This window comes from Spathaspora passalidarum (assembly GCF_000223485.1).
Source record: "Spathaspora passalidarum NRRL Y-27907 unplaced genomic scaffold SPAPAscaffold_3, whole genome shotgun sequence".
Lineage (NCBI taxonomy): Eukaryota > Fungi > Ascomycota > Pichiomycetes > Serinales > Debaryomycetaceae > Spathaspora > Spathaspora passalidarum.
In genome coordinates this window covers 864,401-882,209 of record NW_006767427.1, presented here as the reverse complement: position 1 = coordinate 882,209, position 17,809 = coordinate 864,401, and the positions used below count along the sequence as shown (strand labels likewise).

At 40.1% G+C, this 17,809-nt stretch overlaps 9 protein-coding genes across 9 annotated transcripts; 6 read left to right on the top strand and 3 right to left on the bottom strand. All coding sequences in view use genetic code 12, as the record gives it.

Annotated features, from left to right (window-relative positions):
- Positions 1 to 17: 17 nt before the first annotated feature.
- SPAPADRAFT_70994 (GTPase) lies at positions 18 to 2,024 on the top strand (the record flags this gene model as incomplete). Its single annotated transcript, XM_007374535.1, has 2 exons — positions 18 to 38; positions 150 to 2,024. 2 exons carry the CDS (start codon positions 18 to 20, stop codon positions 2,022 to 2,024), a joined length of 1,896 nt encoding a protein of 631 aa, XP_007374597.1.
- ILV1 (threonine ammonia-lyase) lies at positions 2,014 to 3,797 on the bottom strand (the record flags this gene model as incomplete). Its single annotated transcript, XM_007374534.1, has 1 exon — positions 2,014 to 3,797. The coding sequence occupies one exon, from the start codon at positions 3,776 to 3,778 to the stop codon at positions 2,060 to 2,062; it is 1,719 nt and encodes a 572-aa protein (XP_007374596.1).
- A 1,231-nt stretch (positions 3,798 to 5,028) lies between these two features.
- FGR12 (Fgr12p) lies at positions 5,029 to 6,036 on the top strand (the record flags this gene model as incomplete). Its single annotated transcript, XM_007374533.1, has 1 exon — positions 5,029 to 6,036. The coding sequence occupies one exon, from the start codon at positions 5,029 to 5,031 to the stop codon at positions 5,944 to 5,946; it is 918 nt and encodes a 305-aa protein (XP_007374595.1).
- Positions 6,037 to 6,869: 833 nt separating this feature from the next.
- ECM17 (sulfite reductase (NADPH) subunit beta) lies at positions 6,870 to 12,000 on the top strand (the record flags this gene model as incomplete). Its single annotated transcript, XM_007374531.1, has 2 exons — positions 6,870 to 6,944; positions 7,077 to 12,000. 2 exons carry the CDS (start codon positions 6,920 to 6,922, stop codon positions 11,348 to 11,350), a joined length of 4,299 nt encoding a protein of 1,432 aa, XP_007374593.1.
- On the bottom strand, positions 11,663 to 11,935 carry SPAPADRAFT_137055 (uncharacterized protein; the record flags this gene model as incomplete). Its single annotated transcript, XM_007374532.1, has 1 exon — positions 11,663 to 11,935. One exon carries the CDS (start codon positions 11,933 to 11,935, stop codon positions 11,663 to 11,665), a length of 273 nt encoding a protein of 90 aa, XP_007374594.1.
- Positions 12,001 to 12,108: 108 nt separating the features above from the next.
- Positions 12,109 to 13,095, top strand: RPN10 (proteasome regulatory particle base subunit; the record flags this gene model as incomplete). The annotated part of the gene is made up of 1 exon (XM_007374530.1): positions 12,109 to 13,095. The coding sequence occupies one exon, from the start codon at positions 12,188 to 12,190 to the stop codon at positions 13,028 to 13,030; it is 843 nt and encodes a 280-aa protein (XP_007374592.1).
- Positions 13,096 to 13,151: 56 nt separating this feature from the next.
- On the top strand, positions 13,152 to 15,655 carry SPAPADRAFT_150679 (uncharacterized protein; the record flags this gene model as incomplete). Its single annotated transcript, XM_007374528.1, has 2 exons — positions 13,152 to 13,358; positions 13,409 to 15,655. The coding sequence occupies 2 exons, from the start codon at positions 13,152 to 13,154 to the stop codon at positions 14,765 to 14,767; spliced, it is 1,566 nt and encodes a 521-aa protein (XP_007374590.1).
- Positions 14,704 to 15,642, bottom strand: CSM3 (Csm3p; the record flags this gene model as incomplete). Its single annotated transcript, XM_007374529.1, has 1 exon — positions 14,704 to 15,642. One exon carries the CDS (start codon positions 15,636 to 15,638, stop codon positions 14,769 to 14,771), a length of 870 nt encoding a protein of 289 aa, XP_007374591.1.
- An 859-nt stretch (positions 15,656 to 16,514) lies between the features above and the next one.
- SPAPADRAFT_66081 (uncharacterized protein) lies at positions 16,515 to 17,803 on the top strand (the record flags this gene model as incomplete). The annotated part of the gene is made up of 1 exon (XM_007374527.1): positions 16,515 to 17,803. The coding sequence occupies one exon, from the start codon at positions 16,622 to 16,624 to the stop codon at positions 17,801 to 17,803; it is 1,182 nt and encodes a 393-aa protein (XP_007374589.1).
- Between the last annotated feature and the right edge of the window lie 6 nt (positions 17,804 to 17,809).

Genomic DNA, 17,809 nt, shown 5'->3' with positions numbered 1-17,809 from the left:
ATTTTGGCAGACGTTTGATGTTAACAATCAACACCAAAGTAATCAACCCCATGTCCATACTGTTGATCCCGAGGAGAATACCGAGGCTGTTCTCCATACTAAGAGGCTCGTCCCTCCTACGAAACTACTCCTCCGCAGCAATCCCAAAGTCAGTCGAGGAAAAGAAACAAATCCTCAACAAAGAAGCCTACAGAAAATCCATCCAAGATCGCATCGCCAAAATCCCCATTGAAAATTATAGGAACTTTAGCATAGTAGCCCATGTTGACCACGGCAAATCAACCCTCTCTGACCGGCTCTTGGAGCTCACGGGTGTGATCCAGCCTGGTTCTAATGCCCAGGTTCTTGACAAGCTCGATGTGGAGCGGGAACGAGGCATCACCGTCAAGGCCCAGACCGTGTCTATGATCTACAATAGACAAGGACAAGACTACTTGTTGCATTTGGTGGATACGCCAGGCCATGTAGATTTTCGTGCTGAAGTAAGTCGAAGTTATGCCTCGTGCGGTGGGGCACTCTTGCTCGTGGATGCATCCCAAGGAGTGCAGGCGCAAACAGTGGCTAATTTTTATTTGGCGTATAGTATGGGGTTGAAGTTGATTCCTATAATCAATAAGATTGACCTCGACCTGGCGGATATCCCGCGGGCCATGGACCAGGTGGAAGGAACATTTGAGTTACCTCGAGAGGATTGTATTGCCGTGAGCGCCAAGACCGGGTTGAATGTGGAACAAATTATCCCTAGTGTTATCGACAACATTCCTTCTCCTGAGGGTGATGCCAGCAAACCACTCAAGGCTTTGCTTGTTGACTCCTGGCACGACACATACGTGGGTGTAGTCATGCTTGTCTTTGTTGTGGACGGGAAATTGAAAAAGGGAATGAAGATCCTTTCCGCTCACTCCAACAACACATACGAGGTCAAAGAAGTAGGGATAATGTACCCTGACAGAATGCCCATGGATGAAATCAAGGCAGGACAAGTTGCCTATGTTATCCCCGGAATGAAGAACCCCAGGGAGGCACTTGTTGGTGACACATTCTTCCAATCAGGTAAATCGCAAGGACTTGAGCCATTGCCTGGGTTTGAAGAACCAAAACCGATGGTGTTTGTCGGTGCGTTCCCTGCCGAAGGTGTTGAATTCAAAGTTATGGATGACCAAATGCAGAACTTGGTGTTGAATGATAGATCGGTCCATTTGGAAAAGGAAACCTCGAATGCTTTAGGTCTAGGTTGGAGATTAGGATTCCTAGGATCATTGCATGCTTCTGTGTTTAAGGAGAGATTAGAGAAGGAATACGGTGCCAAGATTATCTTAACTGCCCCAACTGTGCCTTACAAAGTAGTGTACAAAGACGCAACGGAAGAGATTGTCAGCAATCCTGACCAATTCCCCGACGTGAACGAACGTGCGAAAGTTGATTGTTTTATGGAACCGTACGTAGAGGCAATCATGACCCTTCCTGGTGAATATCTTGGTAATGTCCTCACATTATGTTTAAACAATCGAGGAATACAAAAGGATTTGGAGTACTTGAATACTGGTCAGGTCCTACTTAAATTTGAGATCCCCACAGCACAACTAGTGGAAGATTTCTTTGGCAGTTTAAAAGGGTGCACTAAAGGGTATGCTTCTCTCGATTATGAAGAAGCTGGGTATAAGAAGTCCGATATTGTCAAGATGGAGCTTTGTGTCAATGGAATTGCTCAAGATGCATTGACCACGATTGTCCATCGTGATCAAGCTCAGTCCAAGGGGAAAGAGTATGTTTCCAAATTCAAAAAGTACTTGAAGATGCAATTGTTTGAAGTTGCCATCCAGGCTAAAGTTGGTGGGAAAGTCGTGGCTCGTGAAACTGTCAAAGCACGCAGAAAGGATGTTACCCAGAAATTGCATGCTGCTGATATATCCCGATACAAGAAGTTATTAGAACGTCAAAAGGAAGGAAAGAAACAAATGAAAGCAGATGGACGAGTCAGCATTGGTAACGATGCATACCAAGCATTCTTGCGAAAAGATTAGATATAATCTTGTACATATATATATTTATTTATTTTCTAATCACTTTTTAAAAACTTCTGGTAGAACACATTGTCAGTTTCTTCCACGTAGACATAGCCCAACTCCTTCAAAAATACTTGGAACTCTTCTTCCGAACCCTCGGGCAACACAAACCCACACAAGACCTTACCAACATCGTGCCCGTGGTTTCTGTAGTTGAACAAACTGATGTCCCAGTCACTCTTTAATGCTTGCAAGAAATTAAACAAGGCGTTGGGCTTCTCAGGGAATTCAAATTGGAAAATCTTTTCTGTCTTGTATCGTTGATCATGAGACTTACCACCAACAAGATATCTTCCATGGGACTTAGCAAGTTCGTTATTGGAAATATCAACGACATTGTATCCGGTAGATTCCATGGCTTCAAGTATAGTTGACTTTTCACGGTCTTGATCAATGACATTGAAGGACACAAAAATGTTGGCCTTGGATTCACCGCTGCATCTGTACGAAAATTCGGTAATGGCTCTTGGATTAATTATCTTTTGCAACCTGGCAAACTCACCTGGCTTTTCTGGAATGGTCACAGCAAATGAAATTTCCTTACCTTCACCAAGAACAGCACGTTCACTGACAAATCTTAATCTGTCGAAATTCATATTGGCACCAGACAAAATAGGAACGTACGTCTTTTCACGATGGTCGATTTCCGGATGGTCTTGAATATAACGCTTGAGACCAGCAACAGACAATGCACCCGATGGTTCGGTAATCAGTCTGGTATCTTCAAAGATATCCTTAATGGCAGCACACAATTCATCAGTGTCTACACGGACAACTTCATCAACCAATCCTTGACATAGTCTCCAAGTTTCATCACCCAAAACCTTGACTGCGGTACCGTCAGCAAATAACCCCACTTTATCCAACACAGTCAGTTTATTATTCTTAAGACTTTGATACAATGCATCAGCGTCATATGTTTCCACCCCGATAATCTTGACATGAGGAGCAATCTTCTTCAAGTACACAGCCACACCGGCAATCAACCCTCCACCACCGACAGGAACAAACAACGCCGACAATTTATCCAAGCGCAACTGTCTCGTGAGCTCAAGGGCAATGGTACCTTGACCAGCAATGACATAGGGGTGGTTAAATGGGGGGATGTCAATCAAGCCATTCAAGCTACTCAATCGGGCACATTCGCCCTTGGCAGAATCAAAATCGTCTCCAAACAACACAACTTGCGAACCTAAACGAGAAACATTGGTGTACTTAATCGAAGGGGTAGGAGTAGGCATGACGATGGTGGCGGGGATATCCAACTTATTGGCCGAATAAGCAACACCTTGAGCGTGGTTACCAGCCGAACAAGCAATGACCCCGGCAATTGGTTGTTTGGAATTGGCGTGCAAATGGGCAATCATATTGTATGCACCACGCAACTTGAAGGAGAATACAGGAAGTAGATCTTCTCGCTTCATGAAAATATTGGCACCACAACGATGCGACAAGTTAATGGCGTGTGTAAGTGGGGTACCGGCCTCATCGACAACGTCATATACTCGCGAAGTCAAGATGAGCTTGAGATAATCTGGTTCACCTTCTGGGGTGAAATCCTGTTTTGGCAATTCAGACCATCGTTGTTGGGCTGGTGTTTCTACACTTGGCGTACTCAACAATCGGCGAGATTGCATATATGCATATCGACTGACATTGCTAGCAGTCAATTGCTTCTTTAAGGCAATTGAAGGAACTGATAGCCTTAACATAATGTGGTTTTGAAGGAGTATCTCCACTTTGAATGAAAAATTTAGTTATAAAAAATGACTCTTATTTCAGAATCATGTTCGCTCAACAAAAAAAAAAAAAAAAAAGCTCACCGTTTCAGGCCGACTCAGGCCCGACCCGCCGCTCTCGACCGACACAAGCTAAAGGTGACCCTCTCAATTGGTCACAACCATTTTACTCCACTTTATGGCCACAGCTATAATCATGTAAAAGTATTATAAAAATAATTGTGTCTTTTCAAAGCTCAAAATTATGTAAAAATCGTCTTTGTCTGATAACAAGTAGTCAAATGTGAGATAACCTTCAAACAAACCGGGAGGAGGGGTAATTAATCCAACCATCAGTTAGTACAGAAGCTGGTGGAGACACTTGCGGATGAGGGGAAGTCGGAGGAGGAGGGACTCTTCTTAGGTTTTCTGTTACATGATGTGAAGTATTTTCAATGCAGCGAAAAGTACTAGCAACTTACACTTGCCGTTGCAGAACCATGCTTATTCTCTCCTTGAGTATTTTCTGTGCGCGCAATACCTGTAGGGGTTTGTCTGTAAACACCAAATAATACAATACATCTTCTATATATAATATGTGTATATATAATATAAATAATATAAATAATACTATCTAGCAGCCCAAGCTAAAGAAGGGTCGGTTGAAATAGTCAGGATGTGCGTGGCGTATCAATAAAATAATGCCAGGTAAAAGCTTTTGGCTGCAAAAAACGTGATCTAGAACAAAGCCAATCCTTCACTTGCCTTAAAAGAAAAGGAACTTCTGCAAGTCCAGAACATTCCACGGCATTTTGACACTGACTATATTGCTTTTTAGTACTTGATGGTATCTTTGAGCCGTATTCCACTCCTATAAGGTTTACTTTTGAATTTCTATCAATTCCCATAACAAAATTTCTTACAGTTCCACTTTTTTGCAAACTCATTTATAAATATATTTGCTCAACAAGGAATTCCTAACTTGCTATTCTTTCTTTGTTTATTTGATATTCCTAAACCAGTCTCACCCAGTTCAAGTATTCCTAATCTGAGTGTCTAGCCAATCTCAACCATAGTCAGCCATTTCTGGTAAGTGATTTCAAGCAGTTTGTTCATCCTCATATAAAACAAAGTACATATCCAAACATCACTTTCCTTAACAGAATAACCAGGAAAGAACTCAAAAAGAGGAGAGTATCACATCTAAGACAGTCAGTTTTTAATAAATTTGGGTCCTGTGTAAAATGGACTTGTCTTATTCACATGAAGAATTTCATCATGATCCTATAGAATACAACGAAGAGCCTAACAAATCCAACGGCGAGGTTGATGCCCTATCCAAGAGTGAATGGGATTATTTGTCGTTTGCCCAGCAGTTGCAAGATTTACCTCATAACAACATTGACATTTCTCCGTCGATTTCCAACCACACCGTGCAAACTGTGCATCTGTTGAGGCCGTCGTTTTCATCAACGGAGTATGAAACAGATAATACTGAGTTTTTAGGTAATTTGGTGGATAAGCCTGTTACCGATGACTACAATTTCAATCAAGATATTGATGCTAGTTTTCGGTTTTTGGACAACGTAATGGATGGAGAACAAATGATGACTACCCCGTTGTTTATGTCTGATGAAACCCATGAAACTCCCGATTTTCTTCAATTGCAAAATGAATTGAATTATGAGTATAATAACAATCTGAAATTCCTCACTGCTGCTCCTGCTCACCCCACTGATGAATTTGTTACGGTTCCAATATATGAGTGGCCCAATGATGAACTGTCGTCGTGTCCCGTGAATCTTTTGAATAACATCCGGATCAAATTATCTAATTTGGAGCCAAAGACTATCTCAGATGCAGTTCGGAAAACAATTCGGGAGGAGTTTCTTATTCAAGATGTATTTCTAGGTGATCCCAACATGCAACATTCGCATAGTCAGGCACATGCGTCTCCCCAGCGATCTATTAGAAAGAGAAGTGATCAGGATGTGGAATGGACTCCATTGAGTGTATACAAGGCTTACACCAATATTAAATCTCCTACAAATGGCAAAGAAGCGTATAATCATTTGGTTCCTTATAGTTCGTGTATTGGTACACTAAATTACCGACCAAAGGATCATGCTGCGTGGAAGAGACTGCCCAATAGAAGAAGATAGTATTCAAAATTGTTCTGAAAAACTGTAATAGATTCGTATGGTCGTTTGTCATTTAATTGAACTGTAAGTTCGCCTTGTTGACACTTGTTTAGTAATTTTCCCCCGGTTTATAGGTTAAAAGTTTTCTACCGTTTAGTTTTGACTTTAATAATGTTGAGATTGTTTTACCAAATGTAGCAAAAAAAAAAAAAAAACACAAATTGGAGAACCAACCCCGAAAAGAAAAGTCCCGAGCTAAATGGCCCCTTTTTCTTATTAGCAAGGCTTGGATGAAATTCTATCCTGGATACACTTTGGTAAAAGGAAAAGAGTATTGCGTATGCCAACATAAATTGGCGCAAAAAAAAACATGGCAATGCTAATTTCCAGCTTGTATTGCGCAACTCGTAAGTGAACCAGCAAGAATGTGGAGAATCAACACAACACATGTGATTTACGGGGTATGGTTTTAGATACTAAACTCCTATCGTGTACCCCGATCGCAAAAATTGCCACATCATACAATGGAAAGTTTTGTTTAATTTTGCAGTAATTGATTGTGAACAGCAAACATTTTCCATTTCAAACCCCGAGATATGGAATTTGTTTAGTCACGTTCCTTCCCCAAAACCACAAAACGAAACTCCTGCCCTTACCGGCGCGGGAAACAATCTCAGAGTCAAGCCGTGGGTTATTAATTCGATTGTTTACGAGATGTCGCACTGCATAGAGGCCAATTAACAATGTTGGCCCAATCAAACAAATTTGGTTCGCGATTATTAGAAATCACGTGCGATGATGAAGATTAGATTTTAAATGAGCTTTCCTGCACACAAGCAACAATAATAAACTTTTTCCCGCTAACAGTCACTATCAGAATTTTCTGCAGTTTCAAAGGCCCCTAACAATTATAAGTTGAAGTGAATCCGGTTCTTTCTTTGGTTTAGTCTCTTTCTAGTACACTTTTGAGTTATCCAGATTTAAATTGACAGTCATGAGTATCAACCAACAACAAGCGAGTATGTGTCACCTTCCCTTTTGACAGCTGATTACGAGTTTTCATTTTCTTGGATTCTCAGATCTGGCAGCACCCCCCCGGTAGCGGCGGCCTATTTTTAGCTTGAACTAATTTTACTAACACTATCTTACAGTTGCTCATACCGTTAATGCTATTGGTGGTACTGTATTTGTCACTCAACCTGCCAAGTCCGTTGAGTCGTCATTTACTTCCGTCTTGCCGCAAGCAACCACTTTAGTCAACTCGAATGATCCATTTACCATCATTCAAGAATACCTTGACCAAGCTCAAGACAACAACGAATTCGTCACTGTTGCCACTGACGGTGTCACCCTTTTCAACAGTTTGCCACACTTGTCATCGTCTGCTTTCAAATCAAACAAGGTTGTTGCCCATGTTGAATTAAACAACTTTGACTTTGCTATTGTTACCTCATTAAGAGATTTGCATTTCCCAGTTTTGGTTTCCCAAACTGCCAACGAAGCTTCCAAGTTTGCTACTGTTGCTTACAACTTGAGTGAAAACTTAAATACTTTTGTGTTCCACTTTTTTGCTCCAACCACTTACTTGGTTAACGAATCAGTCAAATTACCTTCAGAAATATTGCTTGAATCCGTCCAAGATTACTCAGTTGAACACATCATATCGCACTATGAAGTTAAACCATTTGAAATTGTCAACAAGGTTGCCAAACAAAAGGATACTATCTTGTACTTGGGTCAATTAAGTGATGCCTTGGTTGAAGCTGCCACTAAAGCTGATGCATTATTAATCAGTATCAAATTATATCAACCATTCCAATTAGCTCAATTGCTCAAGATTATTCCTTCATCCGTTGAAACCCTCACTATTGTTCAACAAACAACCACCCCATTTGCTTCCTTCTCCCCAGTATTGCTTGACTTTTTCCAACAATATCCAGAATATCAAACTTTAAAGACCTTCACCAAGATCGTCTCTGCTACTTTTGGATACATCAAGTCAGAAGGATATCAACAAGCAATCAACAACTTGTTGGCCAACGTCAGATCAGAATCCACCGTGCAAAACTTGTCCTTCGGTAAGGTCAACACTGAATTGGCTACCAAGTCTTCCAAGAAACAACAAGATGATCTTGCTGGTGCCGTAGCTGAAGCTCACTCCTTGGAACAAGCCTATTTGAAAGTTTTACAACAAGTTAACCCAGATAACTTGAACGTGTTGAATGAATTCCAAGCCGAAAACATTGGTCTCGAAACCAATCCTGAATTCGGGTTCGGTTCTTTCTTGTATGACCAAGAACAAAGAGAAAACTTGATTTCCTTGGTCCAAAATGCTGTCAAGAAGAACCAATTCAAGTCTGGTAATGACACCAAGTTGATTGAATTGTTATCTACTTGGTTAGTTCAAGTTAGAGAAGTTGGTGTTGTTGAAGCCAAATTATCTCAAGAAATTGTTGCCTTATTGGAAACCGACAAGACTTCCACTATTGCTCGTGAGTTATTGGCCTTGAGCCAATATTTCAGCCAAGAAAAGAACTGGTTGATTGGTTCCGATGCCTGGGCTTACGATTTGGGTTCTTCTGGTGTTCACAATGTTATCACTTCCGGCAAGAACATCAACATGTTGATCATTGATTCTGAACCATATGCTGAAAAGAACCAAGAAAAGACCATCAACGGATTCAGAAAGAAAGACGTTGGATTGTATGCCATGAACTATGGTGGATGTTATGTTGCCTCTGTTGCCATTTACTCGTCATACACTCAAGTCTTGCAAGCATTCCTTGAAGCTGAAAAGTTCCAAGGTCCATCTATTGTCTTGGCTTACTTGCCATACAAGAAGGAATCTGATGACGCTTTAGCTGTCTTACAAGAAACCAAGAAGGCTGTTGATAGCGGTTACTGGCCATTATACAGATATGATCCAACCATTGAAAATGAAGCTGATATTTTCAAATTAGATTCTTCCAACTTGAGAAAACAATTGCAAGATTTCTTGGAAAGAGAAAACAGATTGACTTTGTTGGCTACTAAGGATCCACTTTTGTCCAGAAACTTGACTGCTACTGCCAACACTGAAGCTAAGGCACAACAAAAGAAGATTGCTGATGAATCATTTGCTAAGTTGTTACAAGGATTAAGTGGTCCTCCATTGACTGTTGCTTTTGCTTCTGATGGTGGTAATGCCGAAGCTGTCGCCAAGAAGATCAACAGACAAGCCTTAGGTAGAGGATTAAAATCTACTGTTTTACAAATGGATGATATTGCCGTTGAAGACTTGCCTACTGAAACCAACATTGTCTTTGTCACCTCTACTTCTGGTCAAGGTGAATTCCCAACCAATGGTAAACAATTCTGGGATGGTATTAAGAACTCGGTTGATTTAGATTTAGCCAGTGTTAAATTCTCTGTTTTCGGTTTGGGTGATTCTCAATATTGGCCAAGAAAGGAAGACAAGCACTACTATAACAAGCCAGCCAAGGACTTGTGGGCTAAATTAAAACTTTATGGTGGTGTTGAATTAGCTGATATAGGTTTAGGTGACGATCAAGATGCCGATGGATTCTCAACTGGATTCAATGAATGGATTGAAAAGATCTGGGCTGCTTTAGGTGTTGACAATGTTGAAGGTGTTGAAGAACCAAAGCCAATAACCAATGAAGACATGAAGCTCGGTTCTAATTATCTTAGAGGTACTATTGTGGAAGGGTTGAATGATCAATCTACTGGTGCTATTTCTGCTGTAGATCAACAATTGACCAAGTTCCATGGTATTTATATGCAAGATGACCGTGATATCAGAGATGACCGTAAAGCTCAAGGTTTAGAGCCAGCCTATGCGTTCATGGTTCGTGCTAGATTGCCAGGTGGTATTGCCACTCCTAAACAATACTTGAGATTGGATGAATTGTCTGATGTTAGAGGTAATGGTACTTTGAAATTAACTACCAGAGCCACTTTCCAATTACACGGTGTTGTTAAACATAACTTAAAGCCATCCATTAGAGGTATGAATTCCGTTTTGATGGATACTTTGGCTGCTTGTGGTGATGTCAACAGAAACGTTATGGTTTCTGCTTTACCTCACAATGCTAAGATCCATACCCAAGTTTCTCAAGTTGGTGCTTTGATTTCTGAACATTTGTTACCTAGAACCACTGCCTATCACGAAATTTGGTTACAAGGTGAAGATGACGGGGATAAGCCAGGTGACAGTGCCAACTGGGAAAACAGAAAGGAAGGTCCAGCCAAGAAGAAGACTTTGGTCGCTGGTAATGCTTTGGAAGATTTTGAACCAATGTATGGTAAGGTTTACTTGCCAAGAAAGTTCAAGGTTGTCATCACTGTTCCTCCATACAATGATGTAGATGTCTATGCCCATGATATCGGTTTGATTGCCATTGTTGAAGACAACGAAGTTGTTGGTTTCAATGTTTTAGTCGGTGGTGGTATGGGTTCTACTCATAACAACAAGAAGACTTACCCAAGAACTGGTTCTATGTTTGGTTACGTTGCTAAGGACCAAATCCATCTTGTCTGTGAAAAGATTATGTTGGTTCAAAGAGATTTCGGTGACAGAACTAACAGAAAGCACGCTAGATTGAAGTACACCATTGATGATTTAGGTGTTGATGTATACAAGAGTAAGGTTGAAGAATTATTGGGTTGGAAGTTTGCTGAACCTCGTGAATTCAAGATTGAATCCAACGTTGATTACTTTGGATGGTGTAAGGATGAATTAGGGTTCAACCATTTCACTGCATTTATTGAAAATGGTAGAATTGAAGATACTGCTGAATTACCACAAAAGACTGGGTTAAAGAAGATTGCACAATTCTTGGAAACTAAGAAATCTGGTGAATTTAGATTAACTGGTAACCAACATCTTGTTATTTCTAACATTGATGATGCCGACTTGAATGTTGTCAAGTCATTATTAGCTAAATACAAGTTAGACAATACTGATTTCTCCGCTTTGAGATTATCATCTGCTGCTTGTGTCGCTTTCCCAACCTGTGGTTTAGCCATGGCTGAATCTGAAAGATACTTGCCAGTATTGATCTCCAAGTTAGAATTAGCCTTGGAAGAATACGGATTAAGACATGATTCTGTGGTTATGAGAATGACTGGTTGTCCAAATGGTTGTGCTAGACCATGGTTGGCTGAAGTTGCTTTAGTTGGAAAAGCTTATGGTGCATACAACTTGTTATTGGGTGGTGGCCACCATGGTCAAAGATTGAACAAGATTTACAGATATTCCATCAAGGAAGATGAAATCTTGGATATTTTGAAACCATTGTTCAAGAGATGGAGTTTGGAAAGAGAAGATGGAGAACCATTTGGTGATTGGTGTATTAGAGCTGGTATCATTAAGGAAACCACTGAAGGTAAATACTTCCATGATGATATTCCTGAAGATGCTTAGGTTGTTTGCTATTGGACTTGGCGGTTTATAGATAGTTTTACAGCTTATTTTTATTTTGTACTTTATTATTGGATATATTATACACGTAAGTTATTTGAATCATGATACTGTATAGTGATATTATAATTGTTAACCACTTTTGGTGCTTGGTTCCCAAAACACCATCGTAGCATTGCTTCTCCTGTTGATGCGTGACTGTGCCTTCTTGGAGGGGGTGCGGGAGGAGGAGAGGAAGACTAGGCGAATATGCTTGCTAGAAGCTATCTATTTCTCACATCATCATACACCTGAATGGTATCGAACAGGTCAAGACTATCTCATGTCACGAAAGCTTTCTCTCTTCATATCTTGAATATCTCTAAGCAAGGTCTTGGCCACCAATCTCTTCTTTCTCTCTAGTTGTAACACGTCTTTAATCTTAACGTCCCAAAGAGTAACGCTGATTCCGTTCAATCGACGTAGAAGTTTCTGACGAGTGGCATTGGCCTGCTTGTGTATTTTGTCTTCCATTTCCCGGTCCACCTTTTGCATTTGTGCTTGGAGATGTCGTATTAGCAACTCCTTCTCTTTCTTTGTGTATCCCATGGCTGTTCTATGATTGTATTATGGGGGCTATAGTTGTCTGAATGAAATCAAAACATGAATACTGTGACTTAGTTGGTTAGTTAGCACCTGCATATAACAAGGGGCCAAAAAATCCTCAACCCAAAACTCGAAATTTTCAATGCTCACTTTATCGGTGGCAACAACAACGGGCTACAGCAAACTGAAGTACTAACATAAGTTGCCAATTTCCCATATTCACCTGCATCAATTATATACAATAACTGCCCCAAGATGGTTCTCGAAGCTACTATGATTGCCATTGACAACTCCGAGTATATGAGGAACGGAGACTACTTGACGTCCAGGTATGATGCCCAACTTACAGCCACCGAGTTTATTTTCCAGAATAAGATCAATTCCAACCCGGAAAACACAGTAGGGTTGTTGGCATACGGTGGCAGTGGACCACAAGTATTATCCACTTTAACCACTGATTTCGGAAAGATATTGTCGGGGGTACACGAAACGAAAATCTCCGGGGATAACCACTTCTCCAGTGGGATTCAAGTTGCTGCGCTTGCGTTGAAGCATCGTGAGAATAAAGTACAACAACAAAGGATTATTGTGTTTGTAGGTAGCCCCATTCTGGAAACCGATAAGGAATTGGAGAAATTGGCCAAGAAGATGAAGAAGAATAACGTTGCTATTGATATTATAAATTTCGGGGAAGAGTCGGTAAACACGGCCAAGTTGGAAAAGTTCAATTCTATTATAAATAACCATGACAATTCTCATCTCGTCACTATCCCACCCGGCCCTAAATTATTGTACGAAGTCATTGCCACCAGTCCTATTTTGATGGATGAAAGTTTTGCTGGTGCTTCTGAAATGGACTTCTTTGGCGGGGGTGGTGCTGGATCGGGTGACCTTATTGATCCAAATATGGATCCTGATTTGGCATTAGCTTTAAGACTTTCGTTGGAAGAAGAAAAGGCCAGACAAGAAAGAGAAGCTGCTGAAAAAGCCAAGAAGGATGCAGAAGCTACTAGTAACGGTGGTGGTGAATTAGAAAGAATTGACGAAGCCAAAGAAGAAAAGGATGAAGATAAAGATACAGCCATGAAGGATGCTTAGCGTGTGTGTAGTACATAATAGAATAGTATAACAAATTTAGTGGAGCATTGAAAACATTTAGGCTGCGAAAAAAAAAAAATTATCAGCGTTTAACTCTTTGTAAATTCTCATACTTGCAAATATGAAAAGACATAAAGATATAAATAGAGTAAAGGAAGGTTCTGCTGGTTCTGCTTTACTGAGGTTGATTAGAAAACCACCTCGTAGTGGTAGTCCCATTTCAAAAAGGAGTCAAACTATACCAACTTCATTGATTGGTTCACCAAATGAATTCATTTTGATTCCTATTCCACTGACTAAAGCTCACTTTATTGACGCGTATTCCAAGGTATGTCTACTTAAAACACATTTTTTGGGAATATCTACTAACTAGTGTAGGGAAAATGGAACTTATCAAAAGTACCCTGTCCACCATGTTTACAAAGCAGTGGATACATGAAGCCACCTGAATGTTATAGTGAACCATCTCGATTAAACGCTGTTTCCCGCTATAAAGACCTACCACACTGGTCCGAACCTACTCTTTTCAGGAAAACCGTGTCTAAACTAAAGAAGGTGTTTCTGGTTTCAGGGGTGTCCATTTCGTTAGTGGATAATTTCAAATGTTATTTCAAAGTCGAGACTATGTTGGATATGAATGATGTGCCTCGTTGTGTTGCCATTGATTCTCATGCGTTACTTTCTCAAGGGTATTTCTTGTTATTGGATGCTTCTTCTGATTGGAGAACTGCCATGAATCCACTAGTTACCGGTCTGCCATTTATAAAGTTTTATTGTGGAGTACCATTATTAACCCGAAACAATGAAGCTATTGGTATATTGTCAATATTTGATAGTTTTTCCAAGGATGAATTTACCGAAGAGAGTTGCAAAAAGTTGCAACTTGTGAGTAGGGACATTATGATGACGTTGGACAGTTCAATTGAAGATGTGAGATCAAAAATCCAGCAAAGAAACTCCCCTACATTCCCCATAAATAACTTGACTAATGAATTAACAGATCTACGCAAACAACTAGGTAGACCCACGAGTTCTCGATCACTACTAGTGTTTGAAAAAGACGGATCTGGTGGTCCATACACACAAAACCATAATTTTCGATTCTTCAAATATGGCAATGGAACCCATGTCAACGAACCCAAACTGCCTGTGGACGAGAAACATCTTTGGAATTTGTTGTTTTCAGTCGGATCTCTCAAGAGTGCGGCCACGATCCTCGCCAAGGTGTTGGCTACCAATTATACTTTTGACTTTGTGTATATCTTAGAAATCCGAATTGCCGAACCATATCAAATCCCAAGAGAGTACTTCCCACCTAATGAAACCAAAGTGGAAGCCGAGAGTTTCCGTCATGCCAGCCGCATGATCAAATTGAAAGGAACTCATGACGAGTTTATGACGAGAGTGATTGGTGTCCATGGCAAATCCCATGATCTTCAATATTTTGAAAATTCGATCCATTACAAAGCCTTCATGTCTGAATTTGGTGTAGAATATAAGAATCCCAAAAAGAACTCCACTTTGAACCACGGAATATTGATGCCATTCTACAGACACAATTCGAAAATCGTTCGGAAGTCTAGCGAGGACAGGAAAATGGTCGATGTTTATTTGAGAAGTGGCGGGTATATTATTGCCTTGTTTTCAGAAAACTACAATAAGGAAATTAATCCTGATGTGGTGTCAAATATATTTAATCATGCAAGTATGTATAGGAAGATTTATATTACTGCTTAGTTCACATTCCAAATTCTCTCATCAACTCTAGATCGTTTTCATCGTCTTCAAACGGTGGTTCTGGGTGTTCGCTTTCTTGTGGAGCTTGGGTCAATTGAGCAGCAACAAGTTCGAGATCTTCATCGTCACTGAATGGGTCGTCTAATTCATCTGTTTCTTTAGATGTGTCTTTAGAATTATTAGCTTGCTCCACGATCTTATCTCTGGTCTCCACTGGGTGTTCAGGAACCTGATACAAGTCGTCATCGTCGTCGTCATCATCATCACCCACAAATAACCTGTTTCGAGGAGCAGCCACATTCATGAAATCCCAATCATCATCTTCATCACCCACATTGGCTTGCACGCTAGTTTCTCCAGTAGCACTAGCATCAACGGGCTGGTTCACTTCAGACAAAGAAGCATCCACGTCTATATCCTCAGGAACATTATCGATAATGCCCTTTTCGACCCTCAACTTATTCAATTCCGCCTCCATCAACTGTCGTCTATAAAGCTTTAACTGAGGACTCTTGCCTCCTAAACCTCGAATAAGCTGAATACAATCTCTAAAGTTAGCCTTGGGGAATAGACCGTGACACCATAGTTGGTAAAACTGCAACACTGAAACAAGATTGTTATATTCGTGATCCAATTTCTGACTTTTACTCGCTAATGGGTATTTCTTCATGAAATGACGGTCATTGCGCAGGATTGTTCTGCTTAGTTGGGAATGGTTCTTTACAATATAGGGTATTCCATGACTGCTGAAGATCCTTTGATTGTCTATCCGGGCTATCTTTGCCCGTTTCTTGAGTTTAAGTGGTTGATCGAGACCAAGTACGTCTTCTGCATCGTTTGCTGCCGCAACAGCATTCCTATCTTGTTCCATGGTTGTTGTGTTACTCCAGAGGTTGATAGAAATTAAAAACAAACGCGTAAATATTTGGGGAAAATGTAACACGTGAATTTGGTAGCGCGTGTTGGATCATGCACTGACCTCTACAGTTTCAACAACAAGAAGAATGTTGAAGTAATATCCTGACTCGCTAGATGTCCATTTTCAATCTACATATAGGATGATGCCTTGTAGCCATTGAAAGTTTTTACAAATAAAAAAACAAAAAAAATTTCTAAAATGTGACTTGGGTAGAGAATATTTGTCAACTATGAAGTAATCAAGTATTATATCATAGAATGGAGAAATGTCTATATGTCGCTTCAAAGAAAAGTTTAAAACTGCATGAATGACTGCTCATTAGCATTCGAAACAACACTTGTGCAATAAGAAATAAAAGTAACGCAACAAACGCAAAAATATATACGAGAATAGAGTAGGGGAGTCATGTATCTCATCATATCTGACATGTCATCGTTATATGTCACGTCTTGGTATTTCCAGATGCAGATTAGCCGAGTGGGAACAATCCGAGAACTATCTCATTTGGGGATATCCTTTATTTTCCAAGTTTCTGTTCCTTACACGTTTCTTTTGGTTTATCGCAGAGGGGAATAGTCAACTTGTAGTCACAGCTAATCTATACCCACTATTCCCGATATTGCCAAGCATCAAATATTAGCAGATATGAAGTTAGCAGATTTTTCAAATTAGTTAAAGAATGACCAGAATTTATTTACCGTTGGGTCCACATCAGCGCAAAAAGAAACGGACGTCACTGATATTTTTTTTAAGTTAATTTCCAGAAGCACACTGAGGCGAGCAAACACATCAAACATTTGCTGTTATCGATGATTCTTTCGTTTTTGTGGTTTTCGTAATTCAGTTGGCCTATCACGGATAGAGGGAAGATGTTTGTATTTAATAAGGTAATTTTGCTGGAAATACAACTTTCTTTGTAGTCCTCTTTAAACCACATGTCTACAAAATTCGCATCAATACTAACACGATATATCCGTTCGGAAAGCCCAACTATAATAGAGTCCTCCAGGACCATAACATCACCCCGACTGAATGATTTTCTCAAATCATGTCAGGAAGCTCAAGTAGCATTAAATCAATATCCCAAATCCTCTGAACAGAACGCCTTGCGATCTCAAACTCCACTAGCACAAGTTGACACCACGGGGTTGCAAAGATTCAGAAAGTACGCCTCTTCATCTTCACTAGAACCAGTACCTCTTGAACGAGACTCTAGATTCTGGAAACAGCCAAGAGAATCTGTTGTGCAAAAGCAAACCACGGGCTGGAAAAGAGACCCAAGCAGATCTAAAAAGGAAGTCCGCTTCGCAAATGATACACACGTTCATTACTTCAAAAAGAAAGATAAACCAAACATGTTATGCTTACCCAATTCCAACACTTGTTCATACCCTCTTTCTGATCATTCCATTTACGGAAATATGTATATTCTTGAGGAAAAAATTGAACCAAACTATAGAAACATTCAATTGTGTCGGAAATACATGACACAATACCCCAGCAAGTCGCTTCAACAAGTCAGCTTCCAGCTAGAATTGGTCAATATTCCTCCATTCGAATATAGCTATGATTCTGACGCTGAGTTTACTTTAGTAAAACTTTCTATTTCCCCTGATAAGCAAGAATTGGTGGGTCAGGTATCTGCCAATGGTATATCTTTTGATTGCTTGATTATCAGATATTCTGTGAATAATTGGGCCACAGTTTCAGTAATGTCATCGGAACAAGTTGAAATTACGGATGATATATTTTCGTTCAAAATACCTTTAGATCAATTATTTGAAGATGGTGAGGGAACCGCTTCTGATATACGCATCAATTATTATTCGTGCTCGGGAGAGTACGATGAAGTCAATGATTCGAAAATGTACGATATCAACTTGGTCAAGACTTCTAAAATGACTGATCCATGGGAGGAAAAAGAGAATTTGGTCGGCTCTGAATCACTGAACTACGAAATAATCACAAACCAACAATTAGTCTATCTTCCTGAATATTATGAGTCAAATAGAAATGTTCACCGGTGTTCATTTGATAATAAGTTGGAGACAGTCGTAGAGTTATTGGAAGAGGTATCCCTTTTTGAATCTACTTCTGTTGTGAGAGTTTCGTCTTAGATTTTT